The sequence below is a fragment of the Morone saxatilis genome, unplaced genomic scaffold (genome assembly GCF_004916995.1).
Source record: "Morone saxatilis isolate NCDOM2014 unplaced genomic scaffold, NCSU_SB_2.0 Contig10, whole genome shotgun sequence".
In the NCBI taxonomy this organism is placed as follows: Eukaryota; Metazoa; Chordata; class Actinopteri; family Moronidae; genus Morone; species Morone saxatilis.
The window spans coordinates 4,385,896-4,412,440 of record NW_023339652.1 but is presented as its reverse complement, the minus strand read 5'-3'; the positions used below and the strand labels follow the sequence as shown (position 1 = coordinate 4,412,440).

Here is a 26,545-nt window from a genome sequence, read left to right as displayed (position 1 = left end):
TAAATGCATCCACCAAACTCGATCTAGTTCATAAAACCCTTCTCTCAAACGTAAAGTGTTATGTATTGCCAGGGATGTAGCGGAGAGAGCGAACGCAACAAAACTAATTTTAAATACAGAAATTGAGTCAAGCAGAGACACCTTATAGGGCTGGCATTAATCTTCATAACATAAATTTAAAGTATTCATCAATGTTCGTTGCAAAAACTTATGCTAATCACATACAAACATAGGGCACAGATATGGATTAATTATTTTCTTGAAAGGATATCTCTTCTTCTCCTTTTAAATCACAACATTTAGTTGATATAAAAATTAAATTAAATGGCAAAACAGTCCCCACAAGATCCATGCAGTGCCTTTTTTGGAGCTATTGACTGTATCACAAGATGGAGGAATGTAATTGAAATGTGAATGTTTAAATTTCTGTTCCTATGAGCCCCTTAATGACTTTTTTTAATGTATGTTGGATGAAATTAATTCCTGGCAAACAAAATACTTCATAAATTTCACTGCATGAAATTGTTCCCAAGTTAGTGCTTAGAATTCAAAATGCTATTAAAGGATAACTCTAGTTAATTGTGGTCACCAAAGTAATGCATGTCATCTGCAAACGTGACTTTGCTAGAATGAAGTCATGAAAAGATTTACATGGGCTTAAGATATTTTAGAGAAATTTAATATATATTGGATGGTCTTTACTTCCTCTTCAGTTGATGATGAACTCACTCGCCGTGGCACTGTACCACATACAGTAGGAATGACTCATAGACCTACATGTATTATATACTTTTTTTCTCTTACTGTATCTGTGGAGTGTCTTTTAGAACACCATGGTATGTTTAAAGGACACAAAATGTCAGCCAGTGAAACTTGGCTTTTCGCTTTATGCTGAGGTTGCTGCTCTTTGGCCTCCTTTCACAGCTCAAAAATGATATCTGATAAGCTTCTTAGGGAACCCAAACTCAAGCAATGTGGTGCATTAGAGCCAAAATCAGTTCGGCTGAGGTTTTCTGGCAAATTACATTTTCTGTTCTACTGGCTAAATATAGATCTGTCATTCAAACCCCAGTGGAGTTAATATTCATACTGGTATGCCTAAAACAACAAAAAATATCTTATGTTCCAAAACATAATATGAGCATCAGACTAATGTTGCATTGCATTAACTGATTGGTATTAGCTATTATTCAGCCTTCACTATCAGTGGCTCAGTCACCAGGGGCTAGTGGCCTTTATAACCTGACATTACTCACTGAATATACTTCTAATGCCCTTATGTAAAATTTGGGGCTGCAGTTCCCTCCACTACTTCAACCTCCTCCTCAATGTGCCAACCCTTTTGGTGTTGTTGACTTTATTAAGATGTAATGTCTGTGTGTGTGCTTGTTAAGGGGGGATTATTCCTCCCAGCAAAATCCTCGGTTCTGTTAACATGTATTTGAGCATTGAACATTTGAGAGCTTCATCAAAAAGCAGAGCTATTTCCTCCAAATCTAACTGTATAGCCGTTTGCTGCAGCTGTTCGATTCCTTGATGCGTCTCTTACTGAATCAAACAAGATTTCCTCAACATAAAAGTGAAAAGGCTTAGAAACAAACAGCTCCTAATGAAATTAGTGATATGAGTCATTGCAACCAAACCATTTAAAACCTTCAACATATCAAATCACCAGAAAGCCCTGTATGGTTGTTGATCTGGTGCCTAACAGGTTCACACTAAGTTTGAAACAAACCATAGCAGCGCACAGATTTTACACCAGGTCTTGTGGCCCAAGTAAATTTAAGTTATACCACAAAAAACGATAACCTCCACAACCTGCATCCAAATGGATTCTGCCATTGATAGGAGGTAGAAGCATATTTTCTGTCATTCTTGAGGTTTTTTTTTTTTGGGATCCCAGTAAGAATCGGAAAGCAGAGTTTCATTACTCCAGGAATTCAGAAAAGAACAAAATCAACTTTGTTGGATTATGTTGCTTTTTCACACACTGTCTTGTGCAAACTATATGCTTTTGGGTATTTGGTGTAAAAGTCAAGTCAAGTTTATTTATATAGCCCAAAATCACAAATTTGCCACAGACACTTTTACAATCTGTACAGCAGACAGAGTCCTCTATTCTGTAAAAGTACACAAATACAGTACAATACAGTCACTCATAGTACTTTGAAGGTTTGTCATTCTTCAGTGCTGTGGTTTTCCACCACCGTGCCATACAATTTCTGTGTCTGCTGAAAAGTGATTTGAGCCTTGAGGAACAGCAAACATGGATTTCATCATGGGCAACCCACTCATTAGAGGAACTCCATTTTCCATGCCATGTTGCTCGGCAGAACAAGAGATAAGTGCCGGGAGTTGAAGTGCAGTGCACATGCTGGCAATACTCCTGCTCTCTCTCTTTTTCACTTTCTCGCTCTATTTCTCTCTCGAGAAACGACACTCACACAATGTAGTTAATTAGGGGATGCTTTTATTGCTTTCTGGGACTCAGGTTCCTTTAATTAAGGAACACAGAATTGCCTTTCACTGGAAGACGTACGCTTGATGAATAAGATAAGGGTATGGGTTCATGGATTGACTAAATGGCATTCCATCAGGCGTCGTGAGCGTTGGTGAAATGGCAGAATGACTGTAGAGTGACATAAGAATTTGGGGTTATGAAAAAGAGGTTTTACAGTGTATTTATTTTGATTTCTGTTAATCAGAGCTTCCATTCGGTTCCTTTAGAGGAGTGATTGCTTATCGCTGTGGTTTGCCAGCTTGAAATACGAACCTGTCACGTCTTCGACACTTCCATTAAAAGACTGTCTTCTTACCCGATGTTGCGTTTGCATTTGCCTGTGTGATGTAAATGTAGCTGTTTCAGTGCTGAAATGTGCCTCAGCAATCTTATGTATAAGTCACTGACAAATGCTCCTGTTTTGTTTCCAAGGTTAGAGGTCTTTTAAAGTTAGTTTTAAAGTCTCACCAGGATTGTCCAAAAGTACTGGAGGTGTTGACGGATCTTTTCTGCAAAGTCATTCATGTGGGCTCTGAGCACAAACACATCTCATACTGCTTTCTAGTAAGGCATCCATGAACGGTTTACAAGTTGTAGCAATAACAGTAATAACTGTTAATAAATATTATTGTAGTTAGAAGCCATTAAAAAGAATTAGTGGCCAGGTTGTGAAAAATCTGTGACTAAATGGACCATTTGACTTCTAACCTTCTGGAAAAGTCTTGGAGTCCTGGAAATGTTTTTATTAGTTTTATTAACCATTAACACATTAGTTAGGGTTACTTAGAAACCCTTTATGAATGGTGTCTTGTTAAAAAGTTGCACCACTAATCTGTTTGAAAAATCTTTTTCTGGGTAGCTCACTGTAAACGAGACCCATCCAGTGTCACCTCCATTACCACACCGCTCCGAGGCAAGGCCAAAGCTGTAGATCTTAAAATTATTTTAGAGCTTCACTCACTGTTTTTCCTTGGAGGAGAGTGCTTATTGATTTTGTCAACAGAGCATCGATTTTTCTCCTCTCTCCCTTTCCCCTCGGACCTCAGCAAAGAAACCACAGCTGAATTCTGGTGAGGAAAACCCCAAAGTGACAGACTGTAATATACTTTTCTGTTTTGATAGGTCTTTTTGGAGTTTTTCAGATAAAGTCTTCAAGGGACTGGAGTTTCACCTGGCTTATATTATCTATTGGTTTGTTGGATTTATGATCACCTTTGGGATAATTCCTAAGATGAAGCATGACAGGAACTGTGTCATGTGGAATTTTGTCTTTCTCAAGAAGAAGATGGATATTGTATCTCTTTTTTTTCAGTAAGGCATATTTTTCAGATAATTCCAAATTGCCTCCGGCAGAAGTATTCCCTTTGCCTTTCAGAGTAGTAAGCACTGACAAAACCAAAAACATGTTCCTTAAATTGACTCATTTGTCTGTTATTCCTCTCTATTAAAATAGTGGGTGGGCTGCCAGGTGTTTGGTGTCTGCAGAGATTGAAGGAGCAACGATTATGACTGCTGAAGGGAGAAGTCTGTTGCGAGGTCTCTCATTATTTTCAGCCCATCTGGACTTTATGTTGTCTCTCTGGTACTTAAAACAACCCCCTTCCATCACCGTGTTTGTGTGTAAGTGTGTGTGTACGCGGTGTACACTGTACCTGTGTGCATGCACCAGGGAGCACTGGCTGACTATAGCTGAGATAGGTGTCACTGTGTTTGCAGATGGCTGTCACTGTGTTGTTGAGCTGAGTGTCTGACAGTCTGTAGGTGACAGAGTTGACTGCTGGTTGTCCAATTTCTCCAGTCAGGTCCGTGCAGTAGAGCAGCAACATATGGTGGAAGAAACAACAACTTGTATGCCACTCACATCAAATTGCCTTTTCTGATTTATCATTTAATAAGCACTTTTATTTCTTAAAATTTACTTTTTACAGGATTTTACTTTCCTTACAAAAATATCTTTAAATGTTTTTAAAACGGCAATAATATATATATTAGCCAGTAACAGTATTTATGTATGAAAACCCCAGTACTATTGCCCCAGACCTCTAGCCTTATGTGAAATTCATATGTAGACCTTAAATTAATTATAGTTCTTTTTATAATTGGTTAATCCATCCATCCATTCATCCATCCCTTTTGCGCTGCTTAATCAGATCCAGGTCGTGCTTAATGAATAATTAATGATATTATCAGGAATTATTGTTATATACTGCTGGGAAGTACTGCCAAAAGGGTAAATAATTCTACACCTTTTCATCTATCTAATTATTATTCTCACTGATATTTCATATTTTGGCCTGTATGACCGTGAAACAGGTACAAGAGCTGCTCAAAAGAGTTTAGTTAAACATCAAAAAACTGTTTGCCTGGCTATGCTAGCCCTTTAACTGTTATTATGATATTTGTTCCTCCCTTCAAGGTAGCTATTACTTTATTCGTTTTACTACTTGAATCTTGTTTAAGAGAGATGATACATCGCATGAAGCTTTTGTTTTTTGGGGGTTTTTTTTGTCTGGACTGCTGCTGTTTTAAAGAAGCCTTAAAGATCCATTGTGTAACATTTAGGAGGGTCTATTGGCAGAAATGGAATATAATATGCATAACTATGTTTTCACTAGTATCACCTTAAAACAAGAATCATTAAAGTTAAAAAACTTTCGATCCAAAAACCTCAGTTCTGGCGCAGCTGGGGGGCATAAAAGAAATGTTTGACAAACGGGATTACTGGGAAACTGATGGTTTGATTATTTTAAATTAAATTGACCCTCCTGCTGTTGTTTTTTCATTTTCTATGGACTGAACTCTAAATGTTCAGCTTTAATTTAACCAGTGAAATGAGGGGTTTTTTATGTGGAGAAGTCTAAGAAAGGTTTTAGTCAAAAAGCCTCTTTGTAAAAATTCTCAGCCTGAAATTTTAACACAAAAGATTTTGTGAAGAATTTCTCATAGTTTTTAAAGGTAATATAGGAGCTGACAGCATGTGAACAATGTGTGTCAAACCCCCGTGAACCCTTATGGTTTTACTGCATCATTGGCTTGTCATGGTCGTACCGCTGTTAATGCCTCTCAAGCACACCCTGCAAAATTACCACCGCTCTCAGTCCCAGCAAGTTCTGTGTTGCCGGTGATTGCCGTGAAAGTGTCAGATGTCTGAGAATCTTTTGTTTAAATGGCAAGTGGAAAATGCCAACATCTGTTACTTCCACTAAATTGGCTGAAGCTGTGCAGTCGTGTCTTGTCCTGCTAGTCAGGTCCAATCGTTAGGAGTCTGCCACTTCTTGATGGACCCAGGCGCTGGCTTAGGTGCTGATCCGGTGTGCCAACTCTGCAGGCGCACGCATTTTCCTTCTTTTATCTCACCTGTCAGTTGGTATAATCGCTATTTGGAACTTTGGTTCAAATCCTGCTCTGGCCCAGTTCACTGAAATGTTGTTTTCTTCTCTGCAAGATGCAGCAATGTATATTTCTCCCAGGAGTTTAATCCAAACTCTTTCCTGTTTGCTCTTTCCCCAGTGCCATCATGGGCCATTGTCTCAATTGCCTTTGTGGCAATCATCCTGGTGTTAGCATGCTGCTTCTGCATCTGCAAAAAATGGATATTCAAGAAGAAAAACAAAAAGAAGGGCAAAGACAAGGGCAAAAATGCCATCAACATGATGGACGTCAAGGATGGAGCCAAAACCGAGGTAAAGACTTTGAACTATTGTTGATAAAATTCAGAAACATTTCCCACATGCCAATTTATAAACGCTCTTACTGCCAAAACATTTTGTTTTTGCTGGATCCCTTTGTGCATGATGTTAAACAAGAAACTAGAAGCTGAAAATAATTTCTTTTAAATATATCCAATATTGTTTTCTTTTCCTTTTGCTCTGTTAAAAATGCATTTTCTTTCTATAATCGTAGTGCTTCTAATGCTGACAGATTTGATTGGTCATATTTAGAAGAAGTACCTCCATCAAAACGTTCACCAAACAGTATAATATTAATTTCACTGCAAATATGGCCGTCAAAAACGTCCCTATTTTTAAATGCAATGGCTGCTACTGTACTGTATTTTTTTTTTTTTACCTATTATGTTTAAATTTTGCCAAAGAGATACATACAGTATTACTTACTATGATATTTCACCACTTAATTAAAAAAGAATTCAGTCTAATTACAGGAGAATTAATGGAAGTCACTTAAATGGCTTCAGATTGAAAAGAGAGTATTTCAGTCTCTCTTTTTCTCCTACTTTCCATTCCTGTGAGTGTTTCTTTTTGTCATATGAGGACCTGCTCACTCGTTGAAGAGTGTGAGTAACCGTGTAATGAAGTGGTATCCACCCAGAGAAATGACATCACCAAATGATAAACAAATGGGAGAAAATTTAATTGAACTCTGTCTTTCAACAGTACAGTTTGGGAAGCAATGAAACGCTGACACTTCAGATGGAGTTAGCACACTAATTGCACCAGCGGAGCATCATTATGCTGCCTTCCTTGGTGGAAACATGTACAAAGTGTGTATAATTTGCTGCAACATCTCTGCTATCAGAGGTGGATCCGAATTGCAGACAGAAACCACTGGCAATGTTTTCATACTTCATTTAACTTACTTATTGTAGAGGGCAGCATAAATGAAATGTTAAAGACTCATTTATTTTCTTTTGTAACAGAGAGCAGTTGGAACCTTTGACAACAAAGCAAGGTCAATCAAATAGCTTCAGTACAGTACATCACTTAGCTTGTTAGACGAGAAGATTTTCCATTAATTTCCAATATCCTAACTCCTTTGAACTATCCAATTTTGTATTTTTAAATAGACATTTATCAAAATAAAAGACCTCAGTTATTGGTCACCCTATAATTTATCGCTGAGATCGGTGAATCTGCCACTTCCGAGGCAAGCGGTCATTTCTCCTGGTGTGCCCAGACTCTGGTGTGATAACTCCTGTGTGTGGTTGTTTTAATTTGTGTTTCTTCCTTCTATGTCCTCCTTATCTGTGTTGTGTCTGATGACTGTTCGGGATGGTCACTGGCGGTAGGTTCCTAATTGCTGTTGGATCTTCTTAAGCCTGCTGCTCTGATGTTTTTTCGTAGCCTCTTGACAACAACTTACTCCCGTAGAACCAAATATATGTAACTATGCATACAGTACATGTATATCTACTGTATATATGTGCGTACAACCTGCATATGCACATATATATGTATGAAAGAAACACTGGGTGCGCATTGACAAGGTTGAACCATGCTGATTTTTGTGCCAAGCTAAAGTCTCCTGCCTTTTGAATCTTGAATTTACATTTCAAACGAGTGGCGGCGAGCAAACGTAGAATGATTGAGAGGCTCTACAAGTAAATGTTCTTTTGAAACTGATGATGAAAAAGAAGCTTTTGACATACAGCAGCATTTGCATTCACAGCTGTCAACCTCGGTGAAAATAATCACACCTTTCCTGGAGCACAGATGCATAAAAGTTGGATTAACCTTATAAAATCATATAAAATACACGTTTGATAAATTAGGGGATTTTACTTCCTCAATCATTTTACCTGCTCCACTTTCTTCTCTTTTATGTGTCAAAGAAGACCTAAAGACCACTCAATTTGAATTTGCTCCCAAAGGGCGGAGACCAAGTGGCTCAGCGGAGAATGTTAAACCAATCAGTGTTGTTCAGCCTTTTGCTTTCACATGAGCAACTTGACAAACTAATAGGAGCAGGCCCCGATGTACATTACAACCCCCTTTTACCAACACCTACCCACCCACCGCTGGCATGATGCTTCTAGCTACCATCGGCGAAGGGGGTAACATAAAAGCTTTAGGGGTTATGATGGCAATGTGACTGTATGTCTGAGGGTGTAACCAGACTTGAGAATGGGGAATCACACGAGAGCACCGGTTTGTACAACAGAGAATGCTCTGCATGCCTAACGAAAGAGACATCTTGGAAGGCAACTTTTGACGATGAATGAATGACCTTGAGAACTAGTCTTTGCCTCTTCAATCGCATGTTGGTCTTATAACAAAGTCCCCCACTCCCGCCCACCCTTCCCCTTCCTTCACCAATTCCACCACCTGCCACCCTTACTTCAGTGCCAGGCTAGCAAAAGGGCAACTTCACTTCTCACTCTCTGCCACTTCAGACACTTCCCAGTTGATATGTGTTTTTGCCAGAGACTTGATCTGCCTGAAATAACATCAAGGGAATTGTCTTACTGTGATCTTTTTCCGGAAGTATCTCTCTTTCCTTCTTTCTGTCCTCTCTCTATGTCTCTCTACCCTCCCCCCTTCTTCCTCTAATGCCTGCCCATTGCTCTCATCTCTGGCGCCATCATTTGATCTTTCCTCCCTTTAGACAGAAACACCCAGAGATTGATAGAAAAGCATCATCAGGGGACCAGGCCCGGGGCTTTAGTGCATCACAGAGCATGTCCTGGTGTTAACTGCTATGGTGTTTTAGTGCTTGCTTCCCCCGTTTCCCCCTTATACACCATAAAACAAGTGGCAGCTTTTACAGGAGTAGGTCCACTGGCAGGACCTGGGCGGGGAACGGCTGGCTGGGTGCTAGCACCAGCGACAAACAGGCGACACTGACTCTTGGTGGGTGTCTCCTTCAGGCCTTGAAGGATGAGGAGGATGCGGAGACAGGGCTGACTGAAACGGAGCAAGAGGCCGAGCCCAAGGAGGACCAGAAACTGGGCAAATTACAATACTCCCTGGATTACAATTTCACAGAGAATACGGTAAGGATCTGTTCTCTGAATCTCTCTGTGTGTGTCGTTGTTGCGAAAGGTCCTCCTTCGTAAGTATGGTCACACCCAACCTCTGAGGTGGTCCAACTTTTCATCTCCCCAGAGATTAAACAGGACCTACCCAGGTTTGGCACAACATTCTCCTTTTGTTGCATTACCACTGCTGTAAACACAGTTTGGTCACTGAAGCTTGAGACCAATCTCACAGGGATATCATGGTGGTCGAGTTTGTGCATTCACCACTAAGCCTTGTAAAAGATACAGTACACTATTGGGATTTACTTCGCCTCTGAATTTGTTTCTTTCTTTCTACTTGATTGAAAACAGCCCCTGCAGATATCCATCTGCTTTATTTTTTTCCAGCGACTGAGTTTTAAAAAGCAGAATGAGGATGCACATCAACTTCCTGGTGCCAGATGTTGTGTGACAGATAATAGATGCGGTGCATGAACACAGCGCTGTCCCTCACTGGGCTAGCTAACTCCCCATTATAAACAGAACTGACAGCCTGAGATTAGACAGTAACACTCACCGCTCCTATACACACCGAGTCACACAATGGCATAGGTACATCTCCTTAAAAAACTTTAATCAGTACAGTTTGTGTCCCCTTCACTGGACAGTAATCAAAAAACACTAAACCTGCCCAATGTTCATCAATGTACAGATTATAGAATCAGTAATGATGCTAATAAAATTCAACACCATTAGTGTTCAGTCAACCAGACCCTTATTTCTTTTAGAGAATAAAATGACAAAGTATTGAGTCATTTCATAAAAAAAGGGTATTATGTGGACAATATTACATTTCACAGCGTTGATCTGTCATGTAGTGGGAGACAGTGACAGGTCTCTCTATGAGGTTCTTGATTACAATGGTAATAAGCTTCACAGTGCAGCTAAAGTGTAATGAATGGATGACAGTTTTCACGCTTTGTGACAGTGACCTCTGAGAAGGCGGTTTCGGCTCATTGCCACGCCGGCTGCCTCAGAAGTTAAAGAAGCTCACAATAGACAGACCTAAAAACCCAGGGAGGCAGCCATTCATCTGACCCACTTTCAGCTCATTGACAGACATAGTCCAGAGGCACAGTGGCCTTCAGGAAAATGTTTTTTTTAATCCTCAGGCTTTGAGGCCCATGCAATCAATGTGAGCACCATAGAACCGCTCGAGGAGAACTGGCACAGGTGATTGGTTTAATGCCTAGGCTGTAGGTTATTTTATACAGTAGAAGGCTGTGTGTGAAATTTCAATTATTACTGAATAGGTGGCAGCTCTTAAAGAGAGGATATTACGTATAACAATGATTGTCTAGTCTTGGGGTAATTGGCAGTTAGGGATGATATTTGATCACCGTTGATGCATGAAGACGGTACTTTTCTATGTTTCCCTCACTTTTTGATGAGATGAAAATTAATTGTTCAAACAAGCCAATCTGAATTATCCCTTGGTGCGATGTCACAATTGGAAGAACCAGCCCAGTATCCCTAGATATCACGTTCATATTAGACAATACAGCTCACAATCTAAGGCCAGACTTTACTAGATATGAAATACTCAATGTCTAAAGGCAAAAGTGCTCAAAGGTGGGGCAAAAAGCTGGCCATCCTAGTGATGGCTAAAAATTGTCCATAACATTCAGCAGCAATGCAGGAAGTAGTTTATGTAACAAGGTTGGGGTGATGGATGGGTGTGTAGCATGTTTAGCTGTCACAATGGAGACTACAGTTTATGTCCCATCACAGACCAGCCGGTTTTAATTTTTCTGTAACCATGATCTTTGTATAACTGTAAGCGAGGGTTTTAGTTGCTTAATCTTAACAATGCCATAATGATGACGAAGAGTTTTGTTGCTATAACCACAGCTTTCCCTAACCTTAAGAAGGACTTATCTATCCTGGAGTTGCAGAACTAAATCAAAGTTAAAAAAAATTGCATTTGAATGTGCTCTGCAGGGGAAAAAACTAATGATATTCAGTATCTAATTTCTAATTTAGAGTCTAAATCTCCATCTTACTCTTTAGATATGATATGTCAACAGTGAAGAGGGGAGGGTCCTCAGTACCAGACAGTCAGTGTAGTGGATCATGAATAAAGCTATTTCCATGTTTATGAATCCCAAATTGCCTCTTTAAGTAGAGGTGCTTGTGGACTAATGGAAACTAGTGAAACTGTTTCACTTATTGTAAAAAATGTCACCAATGAGCTACACTGTATATGTCATACCAATTAGTCTCACAAATAGAGAAGACAAGCCTCATTTAAGATTCTGTCGTAAGCACTGCTAAATAAGATGTTGTATGAACTGAAAAAGAGACTTTCCCATGGTGGCTTAAAATACATTTGTCAGTAAATGTGTTCCATCCTGCCAAAAAAAAGGGGAAACACTGGTTTGCGTGTGTGCAGAGACTGAGGCAAGAAGAACAGGCAAAGTGGGAAAAGATGTGCAGATTAATGTCAGGTCCTCGTGGCAATGAGTCTCAGCTTTGTTTCTGTCTGTTAAACACCACAAATGGCTGCTGCCCCTGGTGTTGATGATTCTGAGTTTATACACTAATGAGACGAAAAGGTTTTGTAAAAGATCCAAATCACTCAGGGAGCGACGACGCGGCTACATCAGGCAAATACACAGCAAATGAACCACAAAGAGCCCTCTCAGCACAGCAGGAAGGGAATTATAATGTCATTCCTACTTTCAACATCATTACCATTTTCATTGCTCTTTCTGCAGGTCAAGAGCAGGCCTGGCTATTGCATTGTGTCCAGTCAGAATATGTGAATTTTATTAATTTTAATTATTATTATATTAATTAATTCTTATTTTTAAGAGATGGATTTCAATAATTTCTTTATTGTTATTTATTAGTTCATTATAAAAATAACACACAAAGCCAATTTAGTAAATATAAGCCTGGAAAGAGACTATTCTTTGGAAGTGTGCATGTGTGTTTGTGCAGTGGTCACAGCAGAGCCATGATGCACTGGGACAAAGCTCTCCAAGATAAGCTGCCAACGGCTGAATCACCATCCTGTACCCATTCTGGTCAGCGTGCTGCTTACTGGGCTGAAGAGTAGCACACAAACAGAGTGGGGTTAATACCAGCAGCCTTCTGCTGTGGAAGGGCCTGAGTCCTTAGTAAAACAGAAACACCCACACAGATGTGCAAACACACAACCACAATTGATGTTTTCTTTTACTCTGAAAGGTGTGATAGTCTGTAGTCAGTTGTTAAAAATAATAGTTATAATTAGACTTTGGGTAGATTATTTTATTGGGAGCCCTTGGTTCTGGAAGTGCTTTCCCTATTTCTTTTAGTGATATGCTCAGCATTGAATTACATACACACATGGCACAGCATGCAAATCTATAATATGTAAATTACACAAAGTGCATAGAAGAAATAAAACAGTTTAAATGAAATGGTAGCAGCTAGAAAATGATCATGTAACATCTGGGTAATTGAAATTGTAATAGAAAAGTCACTTCTGTCACTTAAGACAATTTTGAGAAAATTAGGACAAAAAGTGACTTTAGGAAAAGCTCAGTAGAAGGGAAATTTGATCAAAGGAGTTCCTAATGAAATTTGGGAAAACCTGTCTTGAATTGGAGTTCAGTGTCATACAGCATGGGGAAAGTTACAATTAGTTTAAGCAGCAAACTACATATCAACATTTCCAACCACTTCCTGCTCTTATCTCTCTTCTAAAGCACCAGTGCCTCTTCCAGTAAGGATGGTATGACATGGTGTGTCTGCCACAGCCTGTGCTGATGGATGGGTGGAAATCAGAAGGACAGCATGCACGGATGAATAGCTACACTCACAATACAAGTGTCACTTCATAGCACTACAGTGCAAAATATGGCTACATTTAGATTCAGGTAAATGACAGAATAATTGTACGTCTTTTATTTGCCTTCTGAGGTATGTTACTATTACACAGTGAGTAATCCTGATAAGCTACACTCACATGTGCAATTATAGAAGTTGTATTTATGTCAAAATGGTCTGAAATCATGACAGAATCAGATTTCTGTGTTTGCAGTGTAATGTCAAGAAAATGTTGTGCACAACCTGGGGAGCAGTTAATTAATCAGATATGTTCCATCCATGATGTTCTTGTCTTGTGTTCACTATCGTCATGTGTGATATTTGTTTGTGGGTGCATAGAGTACACGTGTTCATTAGTGGTGCATATTCATAATGTTGCCATTTTGTAATTAATACTCCATCATTTCATGAAGACCTTTCTCTTACTGTAATCTCACCACCATCCAATGCAGATCAGTATGCTTAGTAGTACTGAGACAGATACTGATTAATATGGGAAATGATAACATTAACCTGGGCCATACTCTCTAATACTCACATACAGCGATAAAGTGAAGGTTAAACAAACCTAACTTAGATATATCATCACAACATAAAGTCATAGTATATGGCAATATAAATACCAAGAAACATATGTAAGGTACATTTAGCTTGTTGGAGTTTTAGCTATTTAAACATTTGTCAGGGAAAGAGCTGCTCTGCAGGCAGAACTAATCTAATTAATTGAATTAAAAATTAATGTGTGGAAGCAAATTTTTAGAGTTTTTAAAGTATCAGATGGAGGCCAGTAAAAAGGAAATGATGGAAAGATGATGATTAAAATAGAAACATTAATGAGAAAGAATTTTGTCAATTTTCTGAAAACAGGACAGGGCACCAAATTAATAGTAGCCACCAGCTAAATGCTGGTATAATATGCTGTTGGTTTGCTTCACTCACCAGCCAAAAATACAATGGCAGTTTATTGAGTGGCTGGTAAAAATTTTACTTTTCCTAGCCATTCAGCTGGTGGACAAAAAACATAGTTTTGCACCCTGGAACAGGGCATGATCCCCGAAACTCTGTAGACTGTCCTAGCTAGATAGCTACATTTTTTTTACTTTTTTATCCTGAAAGGTCTGTCTAACCTAGTAGAGTAGTATGACTAGACTGCCGAGATCTAGTTTTTACCATTACAATCCAAACTCAAGGTCTACTTACAAGCTTTCTAATGTATCATGTGATCTTCATCAGCAGAAGGAGTTTGCATTGGGATTTGTGAGTTTGAGCTGGGATTGTTTTGTCAAACTATCATTTCAAAGCTCAAAAACGAATTTTTAAGCCAACACAGGCTAGAAGTCTTAAAAGTGCTTGGGCTCTACCTGTTTTTTAGCTTCTGGGAATTTCTCAAGGATTTCAAAATCTTACCATTACTCTGTAAGAAAAAAAGAAAATAAATAAATCTACGGTTTCTGTCTGGTTCTGATTTTCCTTCATATTGGTAGTTATTTGCCTCAGGTGATTACCAACTGGAGATCATTGTTTTCTACGTTTTTATTTACCACTGTATCAGTAGTAGCGCCACACAGTAAACTGATGAAGCTCCTGACAGCTGTAGAGCACCATGGCTGAGTGCCCTGGTCAGCCTCCAGATTGCTGCTTGATGGCGGCCTGATAGGAAGTTGATTGACTGACTGGCTGGGCCTCCTGAGAGGCCTTTGAGTAGAGGCTCTGACTGGCAGGTCAATCAGCCTCCCAGGCCCCCCATTGTGATTATCAATTATCGGCCTTATGTGAAAAGAATCAGTCCTCTCATTTCTGCTCTGACACATCCTGACCTTTACCATCTCTTCTGCCGACATAACCTTTTACTATTGCCACCATTTCCCATAAAAATTACACTGAATCATCTTTAAGCCACCATTATGAAGGTATGATTGCCAGTGATATGAAAAGACAAGATATGTGACTGAAAAAGCCAATGTTCCTCAAGGTCTGAGAGCAATGATTAGGAAATATTTCGAGACATTTCTTTAACCAAGATAGGGTTTCTCTGCCGATTTTGGTGGGATGAAGGTGCAAGTTATGATCATTTAAATTAGTCTGACAGTCTGACATGCCTTCTCTCACCTTTTTACCCTTTCGTCTTGCTCTTTTAGCTTATTGTGGGGATCATCCAAGCGGCAGAGCTGCCTGCTATGGACATGGGTGGCACATCTGACCCATATGTGAAGGTCTACCTTTTGCCTGACAAGAAGAAGAAGTTTGAGACCAAGGTCCACAGGAAGACCCTGAATCCTGTCTTCAATGAGCAGTTCACCTTCAAGGTAGACCTCACAAGAGTTTAATTTAATTTGCTTCGACCAAATGCTTAAAAATGTTTTTAGAGCTGAAGATCTTTTGGTTCCACTGACAATCTGATTTGCATGCAGCCGTGAATGCTGGGAAGGTGTGGAGACAGCAACCAGCTGGCACATTAACAAGCTCCTGACAGAATATCTCTCACACAAACACACAGTTACACTCACATACACAAACTGAGGCTCAATGTGATTGGGATTAACACAGGCAGATGCACCGCTACACCCTGGCCTTGCCTCAGCCATAATGGATGCATGGCTGTTGCTCAGCAGTGGGGAAAGTTTTGTTATTCATTCGACAGTGAAGAGTGCAGGTGTGTGGTGTAAGTTAAGCATAATTTGATGTGATATCCATCTCAATACAAGGTTTGTGTGTATGTGTGTATTTTCTTTTGTCATACCTAATTCCAAATCAGTGAAAAAAAAACAGGAGAGGTGATTATAAGCCCTGTCAAGATGATTTTGTGAGATAATGTCAAGGACAAACCAGGGAGTCTTATCGTTCCCTCATTCTTCTTTTTTGTCTTGTAACAAGCCATTTCCATTCAATAAGTTTTGTCCCGAAATTGAAGGCAATCATGGATCACAATTGCTGCTGAGGACCCCCCTCACCTGTCTTTTACCCATCCTACCTTGTAGGACTGATAACACCATCTCTACAGCGCGGAGGCTGGAAGAGTAGTGATTGATTTGGAAACAGAATCACTCACAACATCACCATCCACCCACTCCAAAAACACACACATCTGACTCTGCTTGGCATGTAATTAACTTTAGGAAACAACACAAGCGTTTTCTATGGAAGTCCAGGACTGACAGTATTAAATTAAAATGTATGAAACTTTTGAGTTGATATGCACAAAACTACTGAAATACTTTTTAATTTAATACAGCCCTGACCAACAAACCACGGCTGTAAAACTGCAGCTGACTCAACGCCTGTCTTACAAATTCAATAAAAACTGGACATGAAAACAAAGATAGGAGTTATTGCAGGGCTGGATTGCATTACGTTGCGTCCTCCATGCAATTCTGCAACATAGTAACAGCACACAGTCCACATCATAGACTTTAACCGGTAGTTTACAATTGGAAATGTTAGCCTAGCCTGCTAAGTTAAAGCTCATTCCCTCAGTCGATAGATAAATAGAAGAAAAAGAGGATTTATTTTCTCCACTCAGTGTCCCTAAATATAATATCATCTGTACTTAAAGATATTTTAAGCTTCTGATGACATGCTAACTAGCTAATGCTTAGGCTGTCTTTCATTATATCGGTAGCTGCTGTGATTATTTTGAATATTTTTTCTAAATGCTTCCTCTTTCTCACAACTCAAATCTAATAACACATTTGGTCCAAAATTTGCTAAACGTGGCTAACCTGGCTCATTCATTACTATGCGCAAGATGTCTACTTTTGACCAGGCTCCAGTTTGGTTTTTTAATAACACCTGTTATAGTATCACCTGTTTGGGCTGGAGTCAGTCACCACTGGCGTTATCTTTGAATAAAAAAAGATGATCAAATATATTATGTCGTATGGATTTGAGGATTCTGAGCAGAGCATACTCTTGAACAACCTGCCAGTAAACCCCATTTTGAGCCCTTTTTGACCTGTTAATGTTTTCATCCTTCTCAGGTCCCCTATGTGGAGCTTGGTGGAAAGACGCTGATAATGACAGTGTACGATTTTGACCGCTTCTCCAAACACGATGCCATCGGTGACATCAAGGTGCCCATGAACAAGGTGGACTTCAGCCACGTAACAGAGGAGTGGCGGGATCTGCAGAGCGCTGAGAAGGAGGAGGTAAGACTTATGAAACCTGTGTAGGCAGACACGCATACCAAAGGTTCAGTCAGTCTCCTAGAAAATGATAAATAAGTAGGTTTATTGGTGCTTGCATAAGTGATAACGCAATGATTATTTTGCTGTGTTAAGCAAGCCATTTGTGCTCGAACCACAAATGTGGTGCCGTGGCTGAAGTAATCCATCTCCCCTGGAAATGTCACTTAATCAGATGTCCACACTTCCCCTTCAATTAATAGATGTGTGACTTTCCAGGCAACAGTTCAGGAGATTCAATTTTCATGGTAAATGTCATGGCATATAGCACATGTTGCCAGGGGAAGCTCATTTTTAGCATTACGGCGGTTTGATTTAAAGGTTAATTATAACAGTGTCGAATGGCTGGTGGTGTTGTTTGAGTTGAAGGGCATCACTATACTTCCTTAGCGTTTGGTCGCACAGCTGCACCTGACAATTTTATGCAAGGCTTGAGACACTGGAGCAACGCTTTGGAGTTTTCAAGCTCAATGGAGAGCAGTTGCAGAGGCAGACCATGGACATTGTTATATTTCGCATTGCATCTGATGAAAAGTTTGGATTTTTTTTATTACTACGTTAATTTGTTCAACGCTCTAATCACAATGTGGCACTGAACAGTAATTTGGAATGCATAGAAGTGGCAATAAAGTAATCCATTTGTTTACTTGTTAACAACCTTTTTATGTAATGTGCAATGCCAGGGGGTTTGCAGAACTCATGTAAGCAAGTGTCTGCCTCAGTAGCTGCAAATTACACCTGCCAAAGTGAAGAGGGCTCCATTTTGTTGATGATCCAAACAAAACTTAAATATTATTTTTACAGTGTGTAAAAGAAAGGAATTACATTTTGTTTTTGGGAAATACACGTATTTGTTTATTTCCAAGAGTTAAGTTACCTGTAGCACAAACCATGGGCAATGGCTGGGGAGGGCTTACGGGGCTTAAGCTATGAATGTTTTCAGCAAAGCCCTGAATCGTAGCTGTTCAAGAAGCATTGCATTTTTTGTACTAAAAACAGATCATAGGCCAGAATAATAAATGACAAGTATAATTTTCTCAAATGCAAAATTTGTGGCAGATCTTTGTTGTGTTGTATTGGATTGCATTAAATTGTATAGGTATACCAAAAGAAATGTCCAGGGAACGTTCTTTACAAGAGCTGTTATTTGACGGTTAACGTGTGTATTTGAAGTAACTGTAATAGTAATAGTTTATTGATATAGAACTTCTATCTCCACTGACCACAGAATGCCCCCTGGACTAAACGAACAAGATGCAACATGTCAATCAGTGAGCTTTAGAGGTGTTGATTAGTGTAACTTTAGTGAGAGCCAGGCTAACTGTTTTCCCCTGCGTTCAGTCTTTATGCTAAGCTAAGTTTTAGTAATTGCCTCCTGGATCTTCACACCCACTACACAAACATGCCAGAAAGTAGATTTTCCCAAAATGTTGGACTATTAAGAATGTCTCTCTGAAGTTAGATGTTTTAGGAGAAAGCAGCATCACAATCAAAACAGCTGCAGGAAAGCAACATATAATGCCTAAAAAAGGAATATAATCAAAATTAAGGGTGTAAGGAAGAAACAGTGTCAAATGTTATGTATGAGCACCCCAAATTTAGACATCTACCAGAATAATATCACTTCAAAAGTTATAATCAGTATAGAGAAATCATTTCCAACCTAGAGGTCGGGACCCTTTGCGAGGGGTAGTCAAATTTAAGTGGCCATCAGATGATTAATGGGATATAAGAAAGACCAAAACACATTTTATGTCTTTATCAGAGGAAAAACATGCAAATAAAGTGCCCCGGGTGGACTGGGGATGTTGTTCATGGTGAACTCCCTAAACTCCTGGGTCACCAGGGCACCCAGTAAATACATACTTCTTCTACATTAAAGTTCATTTTTTAGAGTGTTTCTCTGTTCTTTCCACTTCAGGCCTCCTGAAATATCTAAATAAAACTGTGGAGGAAGAAACTCTCAAATTATTGGAGGTCACAGGTACACCTGGATTTGAGATAACAAGCCAAAACAGATTGGGAGCACTGGCTTTCAGTATACATAAAGCAAAGAAAGCTCTGAAGGACTCAGCATATCAGTGCGAAGGCACAAAGAAAGAGCTGCTCTTTCAGGTATAAATCTTTTAGCAGTGTATTCAGTGAAAAGTCAGCAGAATGAATAAAACTAGAGATTTAATACTCCACCTACACACAGGTAACACAATCCTCTTTACTTTAAGGTCAAATATGAAGTAGTAGGTTCCAAAAATGCCCTTTAAGTTGAATAGGCAGCTGTTGGCCTTTCACAGTTCATAGAAAATATTAAAGAGCTTGGTCACTGCTCTTGACAGGCATAATTAACTGCTGCGTTATAGGGGAGCGTGTATTTGTGTATTAAATCCAAAACAAGTTTTGTAGTGTAGCTGTCAGGATGGTAGATGATAAATGAAATCGGTGGGGGCCCTTTACAAAACAGACTGCAACCATTTTCAGCACACTGATTCGGCATGTGGAAATAGGCCTTGATTGGAACTTGATGAAAGACTCCTGAAATAAAACAAACGTCAATATTCAGGTCTGATTTGCCTCCGATTTACAATCCCCATTCAAAAATGGCCACGCGTAAAAAGCAGATGTGACCCGAGAGAGAGTTATTGACTGCTCCTTGTGTTGATAAGGAATATGCCAAAAATATGAATCGCTCTTCGCTCAGTGTATGATAATGAGGCTGTGTTGTGATTTGTGTGAACCAGTGAAGTGATTGCAGTCAGTACTTTTCCAGAAAAGTGATGAGTGACAAACAAAAGTGGGAGTCGATATTAGAAAGCATTCAAACCAAAACAAAAGACCAAATCCATAGTGGAAGATTGAAAACATGCAAGGAGTTGTTCTACAGTTGATTGGCTATGACTCTGAAGCTCTGACTCAGAGACGCGGTGTGATATGAAGCATTGCATTGGACACACTGTGTCTTCTGTGACCCTTGTTATAGGCTTTTTTATTTAAGCACTTTGATAATTGTCCATTTATATGCTACTTGAAGAGTAGAGTTATATGAAATAGGTACATGGACACATAATAAACCAATTTCCTAAAATGGATAAATTAAAGAGTCCAGTACTCTATAAATTGTAGTATAATTAGTACATTTGAATATGTTTTTGTATTGTACATGCATTATGTAAATCTTCCTATCATTAGTTGTAGCAGCAGCTGCAGTAGCACTAGCAGGCCTTATTTTCAACATTTGTAGTTACTTTAATTAGAGTTTTTATTTATTCATCATTTTATTTAATCAACAAAATTCTGGAGGTGCTCATGAAAGAAATTATTTTGCATGATAAACCTGCCAAAGCTGAGTTTGTCACTTGGCAGTTGAAGTAATAGAGCGGTGTGTGATTGTTGTGATTTTGTTTCTGTGCTTTATTTTCCCATTTATACAATAGGACAACAGACAGCAGGCTCACATGATGACTAACCTTGTTAACAGCTTGTCCTGCAAATGGATCAGCAGATCGTTTTGAATATACAATATATTAGGAAAGATCTGTGTATGCATATTTGTGTCCAAAAAAAATGTCTCCACTCATCTTTTTTTTTATTATTGTGATCTGAATATGTTCTGGGATGTTGCTATGATGTAAATAAACACATGAAATATATTAGACACACACTGTTCAGTATTTGTTACTTATTTGATAAGAAGAGTACAGAAGGCTTTCTTGGAGCACTAATTGTAATGTTCCTGATGAACAAGAACAAAGATCAATGTTAGTATTGGTATTGTGTCTGAATGATCAGAAAATCGAATTACATGATAATATAAGGATACTTTGTGTATAAGTGTTCAATGTTCTTTTCTTTCATTTCAAATCAATAATAGGAATGTTGCCACCCAAATGAACATGTCTACTACTGCGGTTCATCTAATAATTTGGTACACAGCTCTCTACAAACAAGAGTAATGTCATTATAGTGGCTAAATCACATGCTAACTCAAATATTTCTTCCTCCTATACTTAAGTATTTTGGTTTTGTAGTTCTACACTGACCACTTAAGTATGTATGCTGATCTTTCTATGCATTTTCTACATTAGAAAGCACTGTGCATAAAAATATATACACTAAAAGCCATTATAAATGCATGTTATTGCCACTTATGTTAATTTTATGCATATGTACACCCTGATTGAAACTGGATACTGTAATTACTGTAAACAACTCTATAACCAGGTGTCACTGTGCAGTACTTTAACCTTTAATACCATTAAACTATCACTTTTCATATAAGAACATTGGTACTCTCAGCTTTCATCATCACTTCGGTTTGCGGAGAGCAGAACCAAATAAACATCAACACGTCTAACATGTTAAAAATGCACACCGGAGCTTCAGATTTGGTTGACTGAACAATTTCTAATGTGCTTTGGAGGGTAAATTAGGAGGTAGCTTCTCAGCGAGCATCTGCTGTTAGCATGTGAGGCAGTAAATTTGGATTTAGTGGTTGCTGTTAAAACTGTTCTTACCTCTGCAATGTCTCTGCCTGTCCAACAGCAAGAGAAGCTGGGCGATATCTGCTTCTCTCTGCGATATGTTCCCACTGCCGGCAAGCTGACCGTGGTCGTCCTCGAGGCCAAAAACCTGAAGAAAATGGATGTGGGAGGCTTGTCAGGTGAGGAGAATTGTAATGGTGTGTGTGTGCCCACTGACTTCCCCTCTGACAGGCCCTTTTGTCTGTAATTATACATGCACTGCGGTACACACTTTCCCTCTCCTACAACACTAACAACCACCCAAACACATCACTGGTAACAATTACATTTGTCAAAGAAAAAAAGATGACTTTGACTGAGTTTTTCCTCAAAAACATCTTAAAAGTTGTAAAGAAACGGAACTGTTCAGACCTAATTGAACACATGCAACCATTAATAATTGTATCATAAACTGATGAAGACAATATGTGTGAAAAAAAAACAAGTAGAAAGAATAAAACATATTTCTTCTGTGGTGTAGCTCCAATAAACCCATGTAGCATTAAGATCAATAGATGACATTTATCACAATACAGTCAAGTCTGAATAGCGGGTCTGATGTCATGGTAACAGAATGTGCCACTTGTTAGGGCAGAAGAGGGGTGGTCATCCTTGTACATGCAACACCCGCAGGTTCATGACTGCAGCATACACAGACAACACGGGGTCTGTTTCCATCAATCAAATGTTTCATTAAGGGACACATTTTTTTGTTTTCCTCATAAAAGTTTTAATGTGAGTTTTAAAATGAACAGATCCCATTTTGTGAAACTGTATTTCCTGTGGGGGCAAGTCAGCAATGTGGGCAAAGCTGCATAGCAGAGCCAGCTGTGTGCACGTTACAGTTTTAAATCCAGACATACCTGAATCGCTCTACAATTCTAATACAAGCACACAGAGTAATTCATATTACAGTTCATCAACCAAGACTGCTAAAAGTTATATTTTGTATAAAGTATAAAAATATAAAATGTAAGAATTGTCTTCCTGTCGGGGTGGGAAAGACTACAGCTTTTTGTTTTCTCTCTTTTTTTCTTGATCTTATATCGCATTAAATTGAATATCATAATATTTTGGACTAAAAGACTCATTATGATCTTCAGTTCCAGCCTTAAAGGACCTTAGATGGCTTAATGCCTGATTTAGAGATTAAACGACCAAAGACAGGATGCTTCAAACTTCGGGAAAGTCCACAATTTAGGAGCAAAATCCCACAATATGACTGCAACTACTACATCAATGAACCAACATATCATCAACACTGATGTGAAATACATTGCAACGCTACGATTCAGCAGATACTCATTGCACAGACTGACTCATAATTAATATTGTACAGTGTGACGCAGTTTGGGACCATTTCACACAGTTAACATGCAATTAACTTTAGATCGTTATCAACCAGTCTATAGGCACCTTGACTAAACCTATAACAATGAGGTTGTGGTGTAATATTGATCAGCTGCACACAAAGTTCTGTATGCACACACTCAGAAACAAAAATACAAAATCACACAATAAGCTGCCCCCTCTCCCTCCCTCCCTCCTCTCCTTTGACTTTCTTCAGTGGTTTCATTTTAAATTCCCCGGTGTGCAGTTCCCTCCCGCCTTGACTCTTTCTGCTGCAATTACCATACACCTGGGTCCACTTGCTTTCTGCCTGACAGCCCAGCCTCTCCATATAAGCCCAAACATCCTGCAGTACAGTAACACGGCGCACATTAAAAGCCCAGAGCTCCCTTTCATCTATCAGACCAGCGCAAGCAGCCATTTGAAAAAAAAAAAAAAACCTTCTCCCGCTGCCATTTTATGCTACTGGCATTAGCTCTCACCTGTGCCCATTTGCATCATGGGATTCTCAACATTTTGAGTTGTCAGCCACATCGACTAGCCAGTACGAAAATGGTGTGAATCTGTTTACTTTGAAGGCCAGGTTTCTCTCTTAGAGAAAAGGGAAATAGCAGGGGAAGCCAGACAGTTTGACACCACATACTGTATGTCACATTTAATTGGAACATGTTTTATCTGTGTGCACTGGTCTGTGGGTTTCAGGGTGAATTATTAGCATACAGTAATAGCACAGTGCATGTTTCTAATTACACACAACCAGAATATACTCTAAATTGCAGTCTGAGTTTTGATTTTGGTTAGTTGCGACTGCTTTTCTGCCCTGAGAATGGGCTTAAAAGTGTAGCAGATGGATGAAATAATGGGCAGGTCTGTAATAACAATAATTAGCCTCCATCCACAAGGCGGCTCAGCCAGAGCTTAAGGAGGAGGACAAGTAATTGATGGCCTGGGATCAGCCTTCTCCTCTATTGTCATCCTGTTTACCATGCCTAATTATGGCTCACAGAGGAAGATGTGGGTATTATCATTAACCAATGTATAATCAGAAATAATTCTTTTGATTGGCTCCTCATGAAACATCCTTCCAAATCTACCTCCATGCTGTGTTTTTCACAAAAGCAGGCCTTTGAAATAATATTTAAAAAAGTACAATTGACTTTTTGTGCTCCTCAGGATTTGTTGCTACTTAACTGCAGTGATGCACTTAGCACCATGCTCTTTAGCTGTCGTCTCAAAATAATCCCAGCCTCATTGCAGACAAGTCACTCCTCTCACTGCTTTAGCACACCGCAATGTATAGTTACCATACATATCCATTATGTTGAGTGGTAGACAATCAGATTTTAAATAATGTAGAAACTCCAGTGGGCGGTGCATTTTACAGTTTTACAAAACAGAATAGAAAGTAGAAAGTTAGTTATAAAAGCTGGTAATTGCAGCAGGAAAAATCTCTTTCAACCTCCCACAGATGTATCATGCTATTTTGTGCTATGGGGCGGTAAAAATTGTACTTATTGTCTGTTTGAAATGGAGCGTTTTACAGTATTTCACACTACTATAGTGTATCCCTGGCATGGTGTATCAAAGGTGAGTCAGACTTAAAAGTGTGTCGGACACAAAGGCTAAGTGTCTGGAAGCGACTCAGAATGAGGACATGCAGCTTTATAGAGGTAGTGGCAGCAAAAGTGTTTTGTCCCATCCTCTTTGTACCTCTGAAGACTTCCCAGAGGGCTGTGAGGCGGCACATAACCAGGTAATGGCTCACAGTGAGGGAGGTTATCAAAGCACACAGGCGCCGTGTCGGCGGTAATGAAGCCGCACTGCCCCGACCTGGTGCTCTAGCTCACCATCAACCCTCTCGGCTGGAGGGTTTATTTGTTTTGTTCCTCTGGCTGGTTGGACTGAGAGGTTTTTCTCCCAGTCAGTAAAGCAACATGCCAGAGTGATCATTAAGATGATGAACAAGCCTTGAGAGAAGAAAGCAATTTGAAAGAGATTAAGGAATGCAACATTTATTTTATCAGTGTCTGTTTTTTTCAGAATTTTGCTTTGATATATACAAATACCAAAGAGAATGTAGATAATGAGAAGCAGATGATTTTCTGGAAGATTTCTAGGCTTTTAGATAATTAAGATTCTCATTGTACAGACGAGACGGCAACACAATATCACAGGAACCTCCCTCAGATTTTACGGAGGCAGTTGGCGTGGGTCTGCGCCTCAGAGAAGAGGTTCACTGTAAACGCCTGTGTTTTTGTGGTATGTGTGTCATTCACCACTGAGTTGAGTGTGTAAAACCAAACTGACAGTCACCCCTGGGTGCACCCACCGTGGCAAATCCAAAATGATGGGAGGAAAGCTAAGATGACAGCCAGGCTATATTTAACCCTGCTTCTTTGGTGTTCATTTGGCACAATTCTGCCAGCACCCTCAGCAGCCACACTTGATGAACACGGAAAATATTTGAGGAAGAAACAAACTCTTTGTTTGGTGTCGTATGTCTGTGCACATAATATAGAACTGAATCTTCAACTGTGAGAGGTACTACCCTCTCCAAAATAACCATAGTGAGTCACAGCTGGCAATTATTCACAGTTTTAAATACAAACTGTAAGTAACCACTTTTAAATTCGACAGCTTTAGTAGCTCTACGGAACTCTGCAACTGATTTGGCTCAGAGCTCATCACTTATACAGAAACTTGCTTCTAGCATCCTGGGGGAAATGTATGGACCACTGATAGTGCATCGCCTCATAAAACTATGGCCAAGATCCAGGACTCAGATGAGTAACCCTCAAGATAGTGAAGGCGAGCCTCTGTGCTGTACACATATGTGAGAAAGCGCTCTTGCATCAGGAGCACTGGCATTCATCCATGAAATGGGAGAGATTACACCCGTCTGGGATAAGATGGTAAAATGGGCCGGATATGAGGTACGGCGAGCCTCCCAAAACTCAATAATGCCAAACTCTCATCTGCTGGACAGAAAGATAAGGGGCGCCTGGATAGCAGTGATGTGGCGCCACAGGTGTGTTTTCTTTTTTTCAATCTGAGAAAGGGTTATCTTGCATAATCCTATTCAGCTGTTGTATTGTGTTTATTCAGGCACAGTTACCAATATAAGAGGATACCTGACATGTACTGAACATGTTGTAGCAGACAATGCTGGAGCAGTATTTCAGCATACAGCTGCAATGATAGGTATCATTACCAATAATGATGAATGATTGCCACATTTGTATGTTTTTATTATTCTTTTTTATTGTGATTTTGACACATGATGCAATACTGTATGATGTATTAAGTTACATAAAACTCTTCGTCTCTCCTCTGCTCTGCTTGCAGGGCTTGAGTTAGCATATATCATTAACTAGCTACATTATTTTGTGGGGTTACAGGTTAGCACATCCAGTTTGTTATATTCTGCCTC

The 26,545-nt window shown here is 39.4% G+C and overlaps 1 protein-coding gene across 1 annotated transcript in view; it reads left to right on the top strand.

Moving 5' to 3' along the window:
* syt1a (synaptotagmin Ia) overlaps positions 1-26,545 on the top strand; it is an 82,517-nt gene that overhangs the window by 44,798 nt on the left and 11,174 nt on the right. The window contains exons 3-7 of the mRNA XM_035681306.1: positions 6,011-6,183; positions 9,105-9,230; positions 15,209-15,376; positions 17,048-17,215; positions 21,788-21,905. Coding sequence (XP_035537199.1) covers positions 6,011-6,183; positions 9,105-9,230; positions 15,209-15,376; positions 17,048-17,215; positions 21,788-21,905 — 753 coding nt within the window. The remainder of the gene's footprint in view (positions 1-6,010; positions 6,184-9,104; positions 9,231-15,208; positions 15,377-17,047; positions 17,216-21,787; positions 21,906-26,545) is intronic.